The sequence below is a fragment of the Lampetra planeri genome, chromosome 46 (assembly GCF_965212315.1).
Source record: "Lampetra planeri chromosome 46, kcLamPlan1.2.h2, whole genome shotgun sequence".
NCBI classification, from domain to species: Eukaryota; Metazoa; Chordata; class Hyperoartia; order Petromyzontiformes; family Petromyzontidae; genus Lampetra; species Lampetra planeri.
In genome coordinates, this window is record NC_136152.1 from 2130463 (window position 1) to 2149340 (window position 18878).

Below are 18878 nucleotides of genomic sequence, written 5' to 3' on the forward strand. Positions count from 1 at the left end.
AAGAACACAGGCGTTAAGACTTGGCAACACCAAATAGACACCCATCGCAAGGCATCGAGGACACGTGGTCTAGCTGGCACCCACTCCCACCCTCGCCTACTTTTACATAGCCCCGCCCACTACTCACGTTGCTCCGACTGCCCAAGTGGAGACAAAATCCTGATACCGGGACAGACCTTTTGAAAGCACCGGGACTCTCCCGGCCAATCCAAGATGCATTTGCAGCCTCAGGCTCCCTTCCTCTACTTGTCTCTGGCCGCCAGCTTCTCCGAGCGAGAGAACCTCATGGGCGGAGGAGGTGGAGGCCGAGGAGGTTGCCGGAGGTCTCGCGAATGCGGCAGATTTGCCGCTACAGTCGAGACTCGGCGATAGGGAGGGGGCTCGCTTTGGGGGCTTTGCTTGGAGGGACCCCTGGGAAGAGGGCTCGTTTGGGTGCTTGGGGTTGGTGCCGGAGGGTCGAAGCTTGGAGTAGAAGGGCGCTGACCTGACTGTACGCAGGTTTTGCGGTAACGCTCAGGTGCCTCAACTGCCGTATGCACACGGTGCCGCTCCTCGCCGAGCCGCTGCTGAAAGAGGGCTTCCCCATGCCACGCGAGTCTGTACGGATTGGCGAAGGCGGGGAGCGCACACGTGAAGCGCAATGAATTCCCTTCGACGATAGACGTTGCTGCACCGCCCTCTGCTGCTCACAGCGTAGCACCGCAGCAGCCTAGAACGCCTGTTGTAGGCCGCTGCAACACTCATTGTAGTAGCCTGCACCTCCGATTCACACCCCGCAACTCCGATTAGCACGGTCGGCTACGTACGGTGGTGCGAATGGAGTTCAACGTACGTACACACACACACCTGTTGTGACCCGCACGGTTTGGGGAGGCCCTCATCCAGCAGTGGATTGACGCGAAGGCTCTACATGTGTTGTATACATTACCCAGTGTAGCACTTGTCAATTCAATTCCATTGGTGTCCTCATGAAAGTTGTGCGGCCACGTGATTGTTACGTGCAATTTAGCTTGTGAAACGGATTGTATTTGCAGCTGAAGGCAGAGAGGCGGCACAGTGGCACAGCGGCAACACTTGTGCCTCAAAGCAAGAAGGGCCTCGGTTCCATTACCAACTCGGGCACCTTTCCGCGTGGAGATTCTAAGTTCTCCCCCGGTTCTGTATCGCTTTCCTGCAGGTTCTGCGATTTCCTCCCATAGCTGCCAAACATAAAACATTCAGTGTAACTAGTCTGGGCCAAACACCGCAATGCATAAAATAAATACCTGCAATTTACTCAATAGGAGGGCACCCTCTTGAAAATGAGTCTTGAGACTCAGTGATGCTTTCCTGGGTAGACAAGCGTAGTAATAACAGTAATAGATGAACATGCTTCAGCGCTGTCCAGTTTTAGCTGGACAGCTTGTTAGTGAACCAAAACCCCGAAGACAAACTCTACATTTGAACACTTTCCGATTAAGGTTGAAACCGTAATGCATTCGCTCTCTCCGTGCGTCTGCTCGATCGCTCCTGTCCGTCTGTCCGTATCAGGATGGGGGTCACGGTAACTCTCTTACAGATGACCCAATATGAACGGAACTTGAGCGTCAAGTTGTGTCGCTATTAACGAACTCGCCCGAGAGGTAGCCGGCCACATTGATCCAGGGGGGTTGCCCTAGCCCTCCCTTGGCAGCGCCGCTTTCGCAGCCGCGCTGTCTCGCCGCGGCCTACGAACAGGCTCCTGACGGCCTCCTTTGTATTTGGATTATCTGCAGTGCTTCCGATGATTGATTTGGTGAAGTGTGGAGGGCCAATGGGCCGATTCACTTAAAAAAAAAAATACTTTGGAGGCACTGACTGTAGGTTGATGGTTGTGTTTTGTTTGGTGGCGCTTCATGGCGCACGGAGCGCAGTGCTTTAACAAAATGTGGTCATCGTTTCAGTTACACGAAAGGAGACCTGGACATCTCGTACATCACGACGCGGGTAGCAGGTGAGTGCGGCCTTGAGTCCGTGGACCAGTGCATCGACATTCACTTGCGAGACGTGCATTTCGCAACCTCTCTCGAGAGAGAGAGAGAGACGCGGCCAATCGCTGCTGGGATATTTATGAGGCGTTCTACTTGCGCATCGTATTTCAACCAATTAAAACAATGATTTTCACAGGAATCGTTTATCCATCTCCCTTGATGAGAGCAAAAATGCTCGTTAAATACCGCGGTGTCGGACATACTGAGACGAACCGACTTGTTTATCCTCGCTCGGATAGTGGTGGTGCATTTAGTTTTGTATATCGTTTTGTATATGGCTTGTGGTGGTGTGGACGACAATGGGGAGGCTGCTGGTGATGGTCTTTCTAAGAGTGCGGTGTGAGGGTACGGTGAGCGTGTGTATCGGTTAGCAGACTGCGCTAAAAACCCGGCGACCCGAGTTCGATTCCCACTCACGGCCAACACCAGTGAGGATTATCTGAACCGGTCCTGGGCCTCCCCCAGGTCGACTCAGTCTCAAATTGGTACCTGGTGTGGTGTGTAAGCATCAACATTGGGGGAGACAAAGGCGGCCAGGTTTAGTGTTGGCCACCCTCCGCCTCGTGTGCCGTGCCGGCCTTCATAGGTGCTACTCGCTTACAGCCCTAGCTGTCCGTTAATTTGCGACACGGGGGATCGTGGGCTTTGTGATCGCTACCGGTGGCCCTGCGCTCGAATCGGTGTGGCTGTACGCAGTTGGTTTAATCGCTGTGTGTGTTGCTGAGGTGGTGTGGGCTGCAGTGGTGCGGCAGGGAAACGGCGTGGCTGACCGTGGTACGGCCAGAGTCGTGTGGCTGACCGTGGTACGGCCAGAGTCGTGTGGCTGACCGTGGTACGGCCAGAGTCGTGTGGCTGACCGTGGTACGGCCAGAGTCGTGTGGCTGACCGTGGTACGGCCAGAGTCGTGTGGCTGACCGTGGTACGGCCAGAGTCGTGTGGCTGACCGTGGTACGGCCAGAGTCGTGTGGCTGACCGTGGTACGGCCAGAGTCGTGTGGCTGACCGTGGTACGGCCAGAGTCGTGTGGCTGACCCGCGTTGTGGCTGTACGCGTTGTGGCCGCATCTCCCCAGTTATGTCGTACCCGGCGGAGGGAGTCGAGTCGGCGTTCAAGAACCACATTGAGGACGTCCGCGCGTACTTGGACTCGCGGCACCCCGACCACTACGCCGTCTTCAACCTCTGCCAGCGTGGCTACCGCCCCGCGCGCTTCCACAACCGGGTACAGCCGGCTTTCCGTGCCACAGCTGCCGCTAGGAAGCGTTATCATCGTAGCCCTTGTCTGCGGCGTTATTGTGATCTTCGTCGTTTTTGAAACCATCACTGTAGCTATTGCGGTTATTGTCTTTGTAATTTTCCTTGACGCCATTGATATCGTCATCACCAAATCTTGTCTGCGGCGTTATCTTCGTATTCATCATTCATGGAGTTGGCTAAGCATCCCAATGTAGGATCACAGAACTTGGGCAATCGCTGGTGCTGGTTCTGGTCACCTTCCCAAGCGCGTGTCTGTGCCTTCCCGTGCCTCCGAGCGAAAATTGAAAAGCATTACAAATTCGGCATGAATGACGCCGCTATGTATATATATTTTAAAAAATCATGCAAATATTATTATTTATAATTTGAGCATCAGCATTGATGTCATTGCCATTTTGTTTGTGTTATTAGAATGTTATCATCGCCATTCATTATCACTGACATCATCATCGTCGTGAATATTGTCATCATCGTTTTTATCATCATTACATTTCTTGTCCGTCGTCACAGTCACCGTCATTTAAACGTCGCCCACCTGTGTTGGCTTGTGCGACCATCGCGCTTCAGCCACATCCCGGTGAGCGTGGGCTGCAATTGTGAAGTCATCGTGCTCGGCTGCGCAGGGACTTGCAAACTCGCTGGCACATGTGCCTTCATTGAGCAAAGCAATTAACCACCCCAAGCCGTTATCGACATGACGCCCATGACCATTCCGCATCCCTGTCTCGCTCCACGTGATAGTTTTAATTAATAACAGTAATTACGTAAATATTTCTTCGACTGTAGGCCTTGTTGTTACATCTGACGGTGTTTCTACAGAAAGCAAAACGCAGAATTGAAATGGTTAACGAAGCCTTCGGAAATAAAATCCTGGACTCGTATTTGTCGAAGAGCGTTCCAGTTTCAAGTGTATTTGCTTTCACCAGCTGATAACCCAAGGGACGAGGATAGAGTCTCATTAGCGAGCATGACCTGGTTCGCATAGAATGACACAAGCAATCGTATGAAAAACAAGTGCAAAAATGAAGCATTTGTAAATCGGAGCAAAAAACAACCGAATAGAAATCAAAGCAAAAAAGAAGGGTGTTTGCCAAGCATGACTCGGCTGATGAGATACTGGATGTCGAAGCCGGTCCAGAGTTTGCTTGCGTCGAATCGACTTCGCTGAAATTGCATGCTCCCAGACGGCCGTGTGGCTGATAGGATGTGTAAAAATAGAAAGAAAAGATTTGTTCATGTGGCGAGACAAATGTGGGAAGTCGGAGGCGAATTGTCTGAAAGAATATCGACTGAATGGTCGCAATGATGGATCGCAGTTGGATTCAAGTTGTTACATTGCGGTGAATTGTCGTGCCTCAAGTGGCTGTAGTAGGAGTCGCGCCAACCCGTCACGTACAACGTACGCCACACGAAGTATATGAGTAGTCACGTACAACTTGCACAACACAAAGTATGTCAGCAGTTACTAACAACATGCACCACACGACGTATGTGAGTCGTGACGTGTGACATCCAATATGTGTATTTTGAGTTGACGAATTTGCCGTGTATCAATGTACCACTCCACTGCTATTGGACGGTATGGAATTCACAATAATGATTAAGGGTCTTCTTTCTATGGCTGATGTTGATGTGGAGCAACTATGGAAACCACTTTGGACTCGGAAAGAGATGTGCCTTTACTGTAAAAAAGGGGTTATTGTGGCAGAGCTGCTCTTTTTGTTACTGAAGGGTTCGGATGGCTGGACAATAAAGCAAAAAAACAGTTTTTTGGATTTGAGCCCAGTAATCTGAGATAAATGCTAGGTATGTTGTTGGTCAGACAGGATGAGCAATGCACAAGTCTGGTAGAGAGCATTTGCACATAATTTTAAGCTATAATTTTCATCTATAATTTCGCAACAGCAAGAACAAAAAACACATCACCCCCATGCAAGACAGACAAGGGGGCCGATTACAGGAGACCGGCATCGGAGCGGCCTCCTCGAGTCCGGCTACCGATGGGAAGAGAGGACCAAAGAGCAGACGGCGGGATGAGACTGTCAGGGCGGGTGTTTGAGGGCACGTCTCTACGGCTGCGTGGCAGCTGCAGCATCTGGAAAGAGGGGGGTAGGAAGCGTGGTGGTGGTGGCAGAGGTCGCAAACGGGTTTTGATTCCTTACCCGTACCCGTACCCGGCCGCACCAGGGTCGCAAACGGGTACCCGTACCTGGCCGGGTACGGGTATCGGGTACCCGGTTGCGACCTCTGGGTGGTGGTGACATCAACGGCCTTGGCTCCGTTGACATCTTGATCTTGAGTCGCAGATGGAACGAGCAGATAAGCAGCAGCAGCAGAAGAAGATTACGGGAATAAAGTCCGCGAATAACAGAGCGACTCATTTGACTAACGCTCCGTGATGAGGGTGGACGTGGGCACCCCACCTCAGCGACTCAACAGACGTCGCACTTAAGCCGCAGAGAGATTTTTACGAAGGTGTTAATTTTGTTCAACCGAAGCGGAGAACTCAAGAGACCAACTTCGGGGCCTCATTTGCAAGGGTGACCTGGGTCCACACCGTGACAAATGTACTTGCGCGTAAACAGACTCGAAGAATGTGCGTCAAATACAACGGCGGCAGAGCAGCGCGCCGCCACGCGTCTCAGCCATCCGTGTCGTGGTTTGTTCCGCGCGGTTCAGGTTTCGGAGTACGCCTTCCCGACGCGCCGCGCTCCCAACCTCGGCTGCCTCTACACCTTCTGCAAGGACCTGCTCGTGTGGCTCAAGCAGGACCCCAAAAACATCTGCGTCGTGCACTGCCTGGTACGTGCGAGTGACAGCCGCGTCGTCCCCTCGCGGGCATCGTCGCTCGCTCGGAATTCGCCCTCCGAGGTGGTCGGTGGGGTCGGAGGGGGTCGGGGGGGGGGGGGTCTGTGGGGTCGGCGGGATCGGTGAGGTCGGCCGGGTCGGCGTTTCTCTCAGGACGAGGAAGCGATGGCCTGCAGGCTGTACCGGGGCGCGGCACGGTGGCGCAGTGGGAACGCCCGTGCCTCGCTGCCTTGGGGAACTCAATTATACGTTGCTCCACAGCACCGCTCGTGTGTGGCTGTAAAAGGACAAAAATAAAAGCGTTGACCTTTTAGGTTACGGCCCTTTTTAAATAGCATGTACAGAGAGAGGCCAGGGGCAAGACAGAGTGGATGGAAAGAGTATGGATTCCTGCAGTCACGAAAGCCTGTTATCCAATTGGATAATAGGCGTTAGACACTGCACTTGTTAACACCATGGTGTTCAGATGATAATTTTTTAAATTGTTGTATGGCCTTTTTTTTATTGCCATACGACTAGTTCCACTATTATTAGCCATTGAGCAACAGACATCCCCTTCAGTAATCAAAAAGTATAGCTGCCAAATAAGCAGCTTTTTATTGAAAGTAATAGGGTAAGATATAAAATTATAAATAGACCAAGAAGGGCCTGGGTTAAAATCCCGACTCGGGCCTAACCTGTCTCAGGTTAGGTGCCTGAGTTCAAATAAAGCGCTTTTCTGCATGGCGTTTGCACGTTCTCCCCCCTGTTCTACAAGGGTTTCCTCTGGGTTCTCTGCTTTCATGAACCCAGAGCGAAAGCACACAGTGTCATCGGTGTTGGCCAAACATCCCGATGTAGCAGGAACCTCCCTCGGACTCGGCGTGCTTTTCCGAGGAAGTCGCCCCCGCGTACCTCTCATCGGCACGGTTGGCTACGTACGGTGCGAAAGAAGTTCAACATGCGTACACACAAGGTTTAAATCCTGGCCCGCTGCTTCATTCGTACGGCCCGTGGCCACATGACGCCCACGACTTCGAAGCGGCACGCAAGTGATATACAGTGAGGGAAAAAAGTATTTGATCCCTTGCTGATTTTGTACATTTGCCCACTGACAACGAAATGATCAGTCTATAATTTTAATGGTAGGTTTATTTGAACAGTGAGAGACAGAATAACAACAACAACATTTTTGCAGAGGGGTCAAATACTTATTTCCCTCATTAAAATGCAAATCAATTTATAACATTTTTGACATGCGTTTTTCTGGATTTTTTTGTTGTTATTCTGTCTCTCACTGTTCAAATAAACCTACCATTAAAATTATAGACCGATCATTTCTTTGTCAGTGGGCAAACGTACAAAATCAGCAGGGGATCAAATACTTTTTTCCCTCACTGTACCCATCGCTGCAAGCTTCTTGGCAGCACTCATCGGGAACTAGAGGGGGCGGCGGTGGCAGCGTTGGGGCGGGGGGGGGGACGACGACTATATCCGACACTGACGCGTTTCCCGTTGGACTAGGACGGGCGTGCCGTGTCGGCGGTGGCGGTGTGCTCCTTCCTGTGCTTCTGCCGGCTCTTCAGCACTGCCGAGGCGGCGCTCTACATGTACAGCCTGCGCCGCTGCCCTCCTGGAATCTGGCCGTCGCACAAGCGGTGAGAGAGAGAGAGGCGGCCACGCGACGCCGCGCTTGTTTCGGTGGGGGTCGCGTCAAAAATCCCGCCGGGCAACATTCGCAAGAGGAGGCCCTCGTGAGTGTGCCAGCAGCGTCGGGGTTGCCAAACTCGAAACTGACACCGCAAATTGCTCGATTGGAACTATGCGTAGCAATCATCGCCCCCCCCCCACCACCACTACTGGCAGACGAAATGCTCTAACAGCTAATTTCGAACGGCACTCATCCTGTTTTGTCTCGAGTTCTCAGGAAGTTAATTAAACTACGTGAGCTTGAAAATTGATGGCACCCCGCGAATGTGTACGAGTGTGCGCGCTGCGCTCCGAACCCGGCAACCCGGGTTCGATTCCCGCCCACGGCCAACACCAGTGACGAATTTCTGAATCGGTCCTCGGCCTCCCCTAGGTCGACTCAGCCTCAAATGAGTACCTGATGCGATGTGCAAATATCGGCACTGGGGAGACAAAGGCGGCCGGGCGTGGTGCTGGCCACCCACCCCCTCGCGTGCCGTGCCAGCCTTGCTAACAGCACCTCCCCCAGGAGTCCGTTGAGGTTATACGGGGTCTCTCTGTCTTTGTGCGTGCGCCGCCGGCGCTGCTGCAGCTACATCGAGTACGTGTGCGACATGGTGGCGGACGAGCCCATCATCCCGCACGGCAAGCCCGTGTGCCTGCGCTCCGTGACGCTCTCTCCGGTGCCGCTCTTCAACAAGCAGCGCAACGGCTGCCGCCCGTTCTGCGAGGTCTACGTCGGGGAGGAGCGAATCCTCACCACCTCGCAGGAGTACGACAAGATGAGGTGGGCGCGCCGCGGACGCAGGTGCCCGCTGTTCGGAGTCGCCCGACGTCGGGAGGGGGCTTCCTCGGGAAGTTAATGAACCCTTTTCCCATTCCGATGACGGAATACGCGTACGTCAGCAGTTTTTTTTTCCGGATCTGTTACGATAACGTACGTGTACGTCATCACAACGGAACCGCAAGAAAAACTGACGTTGATTTTTCTTGACCGAGGCTCCCGCAAGGCCATGCGGGAGGGAGTGTGGCACAGTTTGGCGCTGCTATCGTAGTGTGCGGAGGTCGTGTCGCTACGGTTCTCTGCAGGAAAAAGAACGGCGCTTCGCTTCTCTGCATAGAATTAACACCGAACCGCTTGCGTGTACCAAGATTCATTGGTGAACAGGAGCCACCGTGCAACTTGCGGTTGTCTCGGATCGGGAAAGGGTTAACATTTTTCCGTTGATAAAATCAACGATTATTGGCTTTTGATGGAGCCGCCCTCTCTACGCGCGATACGCGATCTTACATCTCTTCCCAACACATTTGAAAGGGGACCCCCCGTGGCAGCTGTCCCTGATCGGCACAAAGTGACTCAGCACCTGGCCTGCAAACGGGGGGGTAGGTGGGGGACGTTGGGATTAGTCTGCCACTAGGAGAGGGGGGCGGCAATTTCTCCGTGTAATCCCAGTTGATAAATTTGAATTGACGAACGGCTCGGCAGCCAATGGATGGGCAGCTCTAACCGGAGGTGGCGGGAAGAACTCGGGTGAGGGGGAGGGAGGTGTGGGGGGCGGATGGTCTAAAACGTCGAGCAACCAGCAACAAACAGCACTGCCAGAGTTGTTAATAGATGATAGTCGAGGACACGCGTATTGAATTGAGCAAGGCTTTGAGGGTTTGGGGACAAGAGACGCTAGAGGAGGGAATTCCAACGAGGTGCAGTGCGTGGGAAGAAGCAAAAAGTGGAGTGCTGTGCCCTGCAGTGACGGCGGAGGTGGCGGCGGTGGTGGTGGTGGTAGTGACAGCGGCGGTGATGGTGGCGGTGGCGGTGGCGGTGGCGATGGTGGTGGTGGTGGAACACCGCGTTGGTGAGACGACACAGTCGGGTAGTGTGGGTGCGCAGCCTCTTTCGACCGACCCGGCTGCCACAGTGAGAGTGATGCCCGGTGTGGTCTGTTGGGCACGGAAATCCGTTCCGGGTCGCTGACGTGGCCGCCGCGCTGACAGCTCACTGCTCGGACCTTTGAGCCTCCCAGCCTCCCCCTCAAGTGAAGGCGCTTTTAAAGGGCATTTAGGCATTTAAAGGGCATGGACACTGGTAAAGAGCATGGACTCTGGGTAAAGGACATGACGCTGGGTAAAGGACATGGATGCTAGGTAAAGGGCATGACGCTGGCTAAAGCGGATGGACGCTGGGTAAAGGACATGGATGCTAGGTAAAGGGCATGACGCTGAGTAAAGGCATGGATGCTTGCAGGGATTTCCAAGTGGAGGACAAGAAGGCGGTGATTCCCATGGGCGTGACGGTGTCGGGCGACATCCTGATCATCATGTACCACGCAAGGTCCACACTCGGAGGACGCCTGCAGGCCAAGGTACCCACCATCGTTTATCGACACCGGCATCGTCATCTTTGGCCGTGGTCAATCCACTGCTGGACGAAGGCCTTCCCAACGTCGCCACCATTTCTCGTGATCCTGCGATGCACCGATCCATTGAGCGCCCGCACACGAACCGATCTCGTCACTCCATCTCCTCGGCGGACGTCACCCGCGGAGACGCATTCCTCCCCGACGAATACATACAAAAAAAAGTTAAATTGTCGACTCGTTCAGCCGAGCAAAAAATGCCTAGGCACGCGAGACGTAACGTGTTACTCCCCCGCCGTGTGCTTCTCAGATGACCTCGATGAAGGTGTTTCAGATCCAGTTCCACACGGGCTTCATACCAAGGAACGCCACGTCCATCAAGTTTTCCAAGTGCGTATTGTGTTGTGTTGCGTAAATTGCTTCGCTAATCTGCACGCCCACATTAGCTGAAAAGCCGGTTTGGGTGCGGATCGTGTTCCTGAGCGGCAAACTGTTTTGTTCTTTAATTTCACTGAGAAACGGTACGGCCGTCGCGACGTGACAAACACAAGAAATCCAATCCACGTTAATCCATGGTTGTAGTGTTGTCTGTTTCTCAAAACATGGTTAAGTCACGATTGTCCTTGGAACCGTAGCTCCCAACGGTTCCAACCACACGCCCAAAGATGGCCCAGCTTTGCACTTTGACCTCGTACTTTACTGCGTGCTGGCATTTAATCTTTCTGATGAACTATTCAATTCTCTGACATTCGTGAAATTGCAAATTTGGTCATCGCAGTTGTACACAAATAGCTTTTTTCTGTTAAAGGAGTGCTTTGCAGTGTGTTTTTTCTGAGTAATTGATGGTTTGGCATTTATATAACTTCATCATTTTTGTAATTTAATTATTTTGTGTGGATCCGACAGAATGTTCGCTAGCAGCGAGGGATCATCAAGTTGTAACGATTGGCGCAGACCTGCGCAATGACTTTGCTGCGTGAACTCCAGTTGAATAGCTTTCAAGGCGGCTTCATTCCTGAGCAATCAGTTGCGCGATTCGGTTGCGTGCAACCGAATCGCTTGCATGCAAACGTCTGCAATCGGTTGCGAGCTGTTGCGCAACCGGTAGATTGACGGACTCGACTCTCAAGAGGGGCGATCCTGCTCCGCGATCTGTAGTGACGCGTGTCGTCGCGTGCTCAATCGTGAGCTACGATTTCGCTCGTTAGATTCCTGATATAGGGAGTTTGGGGGGGGGTGCGGAGCTGACAGAATAAGGGGCGGGCCTATGCCGTCGAGGGCGTGGCCAGACACCACGTGCTTTGCTGCGCAACTTTCCGCTCGGGTGCGGACAAAGCGGTCGCGGGCGATCGAAGTTGCGCAGTTTGCAGAGCGATCCGGCCGCGCGGCCGTTCGGAAAGTCAGCGGGGAGGACGAGCGAGCCGTTGGCGCCGTCCGAGGGTGGCACGCCGATGACCCCCGACCTCGCGGACGCTGCGTCGGTCGCGCAGGTACGACCTGGACGCGTGCGACATCCAGGAGAAGTACCCGGAGCTCTTCCAGGTGGTGTTGGAGCTCGAGGTGGAGCCCCGCGACCGCCCCTCGCCGCACCCGGCCCAGCCCTGGGAGTCCTTCTCCGCGCGAGGCCTCACCCCCAAGCCGCTCTTCTCCAGCCGCGACGAGCAGATCAGCACTCTCGCCTCGTTCGGTGCCCACCGCCTAGACACGTTTTGTCTGTTCGTCCGTCTCTTGCCCGACAGCTGCCCGTCAGCTGCCCGACTACTACTTAAGTGCTCTCTGTGTAACGGGTGTGGGAGGTGGGCAAACCCTCGCGAAGGTTGATTGATTTCGAACTCAACTCTTTCTGTCAACTTGTGTTGCTATGAGGCAGCACAAGTTGTTGACACTAAGAGAAAACGGAAAAAAATTCACGAAAGGAGTCGCCCAGACGTAGAGATGGATTCTCTAGAGGGATAGAAGGGTGTTGGGCCAATGAGTTGTGTAAAGAATCCTTTATTTTTTTTACGTGGAGAGATGGATAATGAAGGAGACCTGTTGTGTGTTTTGTTATTTAAATTCTCTGCAAGGACGCTAATGATTATTTTGCGTTACGCTTGACATAATTTTGCCTCAAGGTGTGGTAGCTCCCCAGCTTTGATGATACAAGCGAGCCCAGCTCTCCTGGCGAGACACTGAACGTCGAAAACAGTCCAGAGTTTGTTGGTGCCGTGGGGCAGATGGTCACAGGAATGTAACAGAGACGTACCCTGCGTCTGCTTTAATTGTGTTGTCTGACGGGTTTCAGGCATCTACTTGACGCTTCGCACAACCAACCAAACAGGATTTGCGAGAGAACTTCCTAGAGGTAGTGGGGGCGTGGTGCTCTAACCCCGAGGTCAGAATTCCACGGGGTGGAACTTTTTCAAATACCGATCTGCCCCCCCCTTTGTCGTTCCGTCGCGCCAGAATGGATTAACCCGCGGATTCTCCGCACACCGTAACTGGAATCTTTCGGCGTGATGCACCGGGCTCGCGTTTTGTTGCAAAACAATATAAACACCGATCTCACTCGAGCCGCGTGTGGGGTGTTCCTGCTTCAGGCAAACCAGAGCTGCCCAGGGAGCCCGGATCCGGCACGCAGTACGATTCCGGAAGTCCAGCGCAGAATCCAAGCGCGGTGGAACCAGACGAGCCGGGGAGCAGCAACTCCCACTCCAGCGCCGCTTGGGAGCGTGGGTCCCACTGCACTCAATCTCACAATCTCACACAATCTCACACTCGCTCACTCACACTCTCACTCACTCTCTCACAATCTCTCACTCACACTCTCACCCGCTCTCTCACTCTCACACTCTCTCACAATCTCACTCAATCTCACACAATCTCACTCTCTCACACTCGCTCACAATCTCTCACAATCTCTCACTCTCTCACAATCTCTCACTCACACTCATCCACCCACTCACACTCACCCACTCTATCTCTCACCCACTCTCTCACTCTCTCACTCTCTCACTCTCTCTCACAATCTCTCACTCTCTCTTCTCACACTCGCTCTCTCACACTCGCTCTCTCACACTCTTACTCGCTCTTTCACACTCGCTCTCTCATGCTCTCGCACTCCCTCACTCACAAAGACAAAGATTCCCCCGAATAGTCTTGAACAGACTGTTGGGGCAAATGCTGTTAGCGAGCAGCACCTTTGAAGGCGGGCACGGCACACGAGGGAGTGAGCCACAAGCACCACGCCCGACCATAAATCGTGACCGTGAACCTTGACCATAAATCTCACCTGCCGCCATGCAGTAGATTCAGCTTAAGATTTTCACCAGTCTGCTTTTTTTTTTCTACAAATACTCTTGCGCTGCTCATTCGGGGCTGCGGTAACGGCGTCTGTCACCGCTGTGAGGAATGGGCCCCGTTTAAAGTAGGCTCCAGAACATGTTTACAAATAGTTTTTATAGCTTTGGTTTTACTATGCTTTTGACATTCCTTTACTATACCTTGCAGACAAAGTTCTTTTGTAAGCCAAAAATGTTGTCACATTTTCAGAGCTATAATTAAATTGACAGTGACTCAGCCGGTTTGAATCCTGCAACACCCGTGTATATCGATGGTGTTATTTGGTAGACGATTGGTGATAGATGGTCAAGTCCACTTACACTTCAGAACCTCCGCGCGTATATATTTTAGGCTATGGGCCTCTGTGTGTGCCTGCGTCTCCATGTCGGTCTGTAGGCTTTGTGTGTGAAAGCAGTGTCCGTGGGCTCGCACTTCGAACGATGGATGATCAAAAGCACAGTGACTAAGCACACGCGGTTCCCCATTCACAGAGCACCAGGGAGAGGAGGCGGAAGCGTTGTGCAGCGATGGAGAAGGCAGCGACGGCGAGGCCTATGCCGACTCCGTGGAAGGGCTCGCCCCTGCCGAGGACCGGCACGGCGCCGAGAACCTCTTCGACGCCGACTTCACCTCCGCCGCGCCGCCGGCATCGCAGCCGGAGGCACCGGCGCCGACCGTCGACTTGCTCGGCCTGGGCACCCACGACGGGTCGCCCTCCATCGCCGCCGCGACGTCGCAGATGAAGGCGTCGGGGAGCAACGCCGACCTTCTGAGCGACCTCTTTGCCGGGGAGCAGCAGCAGCAGCGCCAGCAGCAACGCCGGCAGCACGTGACGGAAACGGCCACCGCCGACTTGCTCGGAGGAGGAGGAGGAGGAGTCGCCGATTCGGAAGGTTTCTTCTCCGAGTCGGTGCCCGTCGCGCCGCCGTCGCAGCCCAGCGTGCAGCCGCCACCCCAGGAGTCGGGTGCGTCGATCGCGCACGCGTTGTGTGTCTGTGCGAGTGTTCGGACGTGCCATTGCACAAGCGGTGGCATTGTGAGCACCGTGCCGGGAGGACTTCCTCTGCAGACAAAAGCATTCGTCACCCTCCTCCTCCTCGTCCTCCTCCGCCCGTGTGACCCCGTGTGACCCCGTGTGGCGCTGTAGGTGGCGTGTTCGACCCCTTCTCGCTGGGTCCCACCCCGAGCGTGGCGACCGGTGACCTGTTTGGGGGGTTCCTCTCTCCCAACGCCCCCCTCGTACACAGCGCACACGGCTCCAACTCCGACCTCTTCAGTCTGGGTGAGATGCCGACAGCCCCCGCGATGAGCAACGCGGCAATGCTTGCGTGCAAAATGCGATTCCCGTTAGACGGCACCGTGGCGCCGGCACGCGATGACCCGCTCTCTTCAATGACGTCACGCAGGCTCTTTAACGTCCCCCGCGTAGCAGATGGCGAGACGTACGTTCACGGTTAATACACCCGCAGCGTTAACCGGGGCGGCCCGCCCAATTCGATCCGGCGAACTCGCCGCCGCCGGGCCGCGTCGCCGCCCGTTCTCGCTGGCCGAGGTCACGGTCGCGAACGAGACCTCCGTGTGCCCTTCGAGTCGCTCGCCTCCTCCGAGTGAAAGTGAACGCCCGAGACCTCGTGAACTTTGAGCGCGCAGAACCGATCCGGGGGAAACTTCGCTTGCTTGCGCGTACGCTTTGTCGTTTGCTCAAGGAGGGTTTGCGCCGCCCGCCGTCGCCAAGACCCCCGAGCCCGGCAAACCGGACCTGATCGGCGGGTGGGACATGGGGCCCTCTGCGTCCACCGCGAGCGTGCCGTCGCAGCCGTGGAGCGCCGGCGGCGGCGGCCAGCCGGCCACTGGAGGTGAGCCGACTGGCGCGTTGCGCACGGCGACGTAATCATCGGCGGCGGTGGCGGCGTCCGAGAGAATATTCGCGACAAACTAAATAAGCAGCCAATCGACGCGCCCCCGTCACAGATCTGTCCCTCCTCGTGAAAATGTACGCAGACCGTCAGCCACACGCGGCTTTCTGGGAGTGCATTATTTCCGCAGTATTGGTTCAGTTTAAGACATAGGATTTCGCGACCAATATTACCCATGTCCTTAGGTTTTTTCGGTAAAGTCACGTAGGTAAAAAAATTTAAATTAATAAAAGTAAAATAAAAATAACGATTACAGGTTGGGTTATTCATTAGGGTAATTTTACTTTTATTAAAAAAATAATTTTACCTACGTGACTTTACCGAAAAAACCTAAGAATATGAATCCTTGCAGTCACGAAAGCTTCAAATCTAGAATTATCCTTGTCCATAAAAGATGGGGTTTTTTTGGTTAGATCTCGGAAATAAACGGCCGATTAGTATGGTTCGTCGCTTAAACAAAACATGCCAATTCGTTACTAGTTCAGCACTAACCGGTGGGTCGGAGAATAAACCTACAACATCGACAATTCGAGTACTGTGACGTTTCACTGTTAAATTTCGATTTAAAGCTTTCGTGACTGCAGGGATTCATCTTCTTGGTTCTTTCGGTAAAGTCACGTAGAAGGGAAGTAATAAAATAATAAAAATAAAACATAATAAAACAATTCTCACGACGTTTCGGCCACAACGCAAGCAGCTGCTTGCGTTGTGGCCGAAACGTCGTGAGAATTACGACGTTTCGGCCACAACGCAAGCAGCTGCTTGCGTTGTGGCCGAAACGTCGTGAGAATTGTTTTATTATGTTTTATTTTTATTATTTTATTACTTCCCTTCTACGTGACTTTACCGAAAGAACCAAGAAGTTTCACTGTTAGTTTCAGTCATCGTCATCAGGCGACAGCCAGTGTTATGGAGAAATCCTCTTATTGAAATAGATGGGGGATAAATGTGATGCCGTCACCTGTGAACCAATCGGGTGTGGGAGGAGTTAATGTATTTGCATATAAATTACAATGGATACACCATTACAGCTTGGGTTATTCATTAGGGTAATCAAACATACATTATGCATTTGCATTATGCATGTACATCGTGCCTGTACAAGAAATGGCAGTGCCTGTTGTCTGCTCACAGTCATCACCATCAAAGTATGGTGACCTGTATAGGCATGCAGTTAAAACGGTGTAGAACTTGATGGTTCGCTGCCAAGCTGGTGTTTTAACATCTTAACACCTGTTTTATTGCACGAAAGGGTTAAACCTATTGTTATGTTCCAGGTGTTCGTCAGTGCGGACGTTCCCACTGTTTGATGTGGATCCGAGTTGTAAAATACGCCGCGTGGCCGATGGGATGTGTGTAAAAAGAAAAATCTGTTTCGCTTCGGCACCACTCCGAGCCTTTCACCAGAACACTCATCGTCCCGCTGGTTTTGTTTTTGCCGCAGCCTCAACCGGTGTGACGGGAAGCTCCACGGCTGCCCCCCAGCCCGGCAAACCGAAAACCTTTGACCCCTTTGCGGAGCTGGCCAGCCTGGGATCCGGCCTACCTGCAGGTCAAATGCCACACCCTCACCTCTGTGCTTTTCTTTTTTTTATTTATGCTATTGTCTGATCAGTAAAGTCCAGAGGGTCCTGTCAAGTATTTTTACAATTGGGGCAGGTGTTTTTGTGTGCGACCGCGAATGAAGGAATTTGCAGGTCGTTTGTCCAGCAATTAGAATGTGTGAATGTAATTTAGCCAACACATTGTATAGGGATTTGTTTTTAGCTATGGGAGGAAACCATCTGGAGGTAACCCACGCACAAGATGGGGAGGGAACATACCAAACCCACACGCAGACAAGCACCCGGGTGCAGGAATTGACCCCTGCAATTTCTCACTGTGAGGCACAGGCATAACCACTGCGGCCTCCGCCCTCTGTCATTGCGCTCGGTGGGACGCACGTGTGGGAGGGGGTAGAGGGCCGATTGCTGAGGCAATGACGGTGGGATGAGAATGTCAGCGCAGATCTGTGGGTCTCTGTGTCAGTCTGTGGGTCTCGGTGTGAGTCTATGGGTTTCTCTGTGTCTATGGGGGTCTGTGTGCGAGTCAAAGAGCAGATGTCGGGATGAGACTGTCAGGGCAGATGTCGGTGGTCACTGCGTCTCTCCCGTGCAGCGGCTTGCGGGATTTGGCGTAGAGTAGAGCACGCGGGTAGCGAGGAGGAAGTGTGGTGGCATCAACGGCTTTGGCCACGATGACGTCTCAAGCCTCAGAGACGTTACCCGCACGTGGACTCGCAATCCCGTCCGTTGTCGTCCGTCTGTAAAGCCGGAGCCGAGATAAGTCTCCGAGAGATTGCGTGCGTGAGGTCCCGTTAGCGCGCCCGTGACCGGACGTTGTCGTTTTAGGTGGCAACCTGTTTTCTCCCAAGCAAAGTCCTCATCCGGCGAGCAACCACCAGCCGAGGCCCGGCCAACCACAGGGCTCGGCGGCGGCGGCGACAGCGGCAGCAGCGCCCGGAGCGGGGCAACCCAAGCTGAGCACGGCGCCGAGCGCAACTCGAGCTCCGCAGGCGCCGACCTGGCAACCGCAGCAGCAGCAGCAGCAACAGCAGCAACAGGCTCCGGCGAAGCCCAACTACAACGTCAACCTGGGCAGCGTCATCGGCAGCCGGGAAGACCGCGGCAAGAGAGCCGCGGGGTTCGGTGCGTTCTCTGCGTGGCCGCCGTTGTTTATTTCTGTCGTAGTCTTCGTCCGCCAACCCTCCGCAGACGTCGGTGCGTTTCACCGAGTTGCTCTCTTCTTCGTCTGGATGACGAGAACAGGGGGTGGACGTTTAGTCAAAAACGCGAATCCAGTTATTTCTCGGTGCTGCGAGGGGCGTGTAGGATTTCCCTCCAGGCTTTCTGTGTAATAAAACACTGCGGTGTTGCGCATTACGCAAAAATAAAAATTAAAAGGTCATGCACCTTCAGGGATCCACTGATGGCGTATTGCATAATGGTTAAAGGTGGAGTGTCGCGCAAGTTTTTACTGCGTGTGTTTTGAAACTCATGCTTTTCTGGCGTGATGTATCGGTTTGGAAAATGTTTCCTCAAGGTCTGGACGCGTCACCGACGCCAGTGTCGGTGTGTTTCTACGTTCAGCCATAGCCATCGTCGCGCTCGCTGACTTTTTTTTTTATCCGCCCGTAGTCGCCGTTAAATTTACAAAAACACTTTCCGTCGACGAAAATTTTCGTCGCGAATTTTGTTCAACAATCCGCTGCCTGCTGGGGGCGTAGGCCACCGCGCGACAAGAGCAGCGTGGGTAGGGGGGCGGGGGGGGGTGGGGTGGTCTCGGCTCGATTCGCCAACTCGGACCGTGTCCCCCGGCGTCTCTCGTAAGAGAGCTGACGAGCTTGTACCCGGGCCGCCCCCGGAACCAGGCGTATCCGATGCCACGTGATCGGATCGCATCGGAGCACGGGGGAAGGAAGAGATGTCGGGTCGGCAGAGGTCGCAAACAGGTTTTGATTCCTTACCCGTACCCGTACCCGGCCGCACCAGGGTCGCAAACGGCTACC

At 53.7% G+C, this 18878-nt stretch overlaps 1 protein-coding gene across 5 annotated transcripts in view; it reads left to right on the forward strand.

Annotated features, from left to right (window-relative positions):
• The window catches only part of LOC144733311 (cyclin-G-associated kinase-like), a 55401-nt gene that overhangs the window by 23525 nt on the left and 12998 nt on the right, over positions 1-18878 (forward strand). For 3 of the 5 annotated variants that reach the window (XM_078615143.1, XM_078615145.1, XM_078615146.1), the window contains 15 exons: positions 1923-1972; positions 3081-3229; positions 5944-6066; positions 7576-7709; positions 8333-8527; positions 9489-9593; positions 9983-10100; positions 10405-10484; positions 11585-11781; positions 12674-12805; positions 13907-14380; positions 14563-14697; positions 15122-15271; positions 16776-16883; positions 17722-18018. In XM_078615143.1, coding sequence (XP_078471269.1) covers positions 1923-1972; positions 3081-3229; positions 5944-6066; positions 7576-7709; positions 8333-8527; positions 9489-9593; positions 9983-10100; positions 10405-10484; positions 11585-11781; positions 12674-12805; positions 13907-14380; positions 14563-14697; positions 15122-15271; positions 16776-16883; positions 17722-18018 — 2447 coding nt within the window. The remainder of the gene's footprint in view (positions 1-1922; positions 1973-3080; positions 3230-5943; positions 6067-7575; positions 7710-8332; positions 8528-9488; positions 9594-9982; positions 10101-10404; positions 10485-11584; positions 11782-12673; positions 12806-13906; positions 14381-14562; positions 14698-15121; positions 15272-16775; positions 16884-17721; positions 18019-18878) is intronic. The other 2 variants (XM_078615144.1, XM_078615147.1) reach the window with 1 other exon arrangement.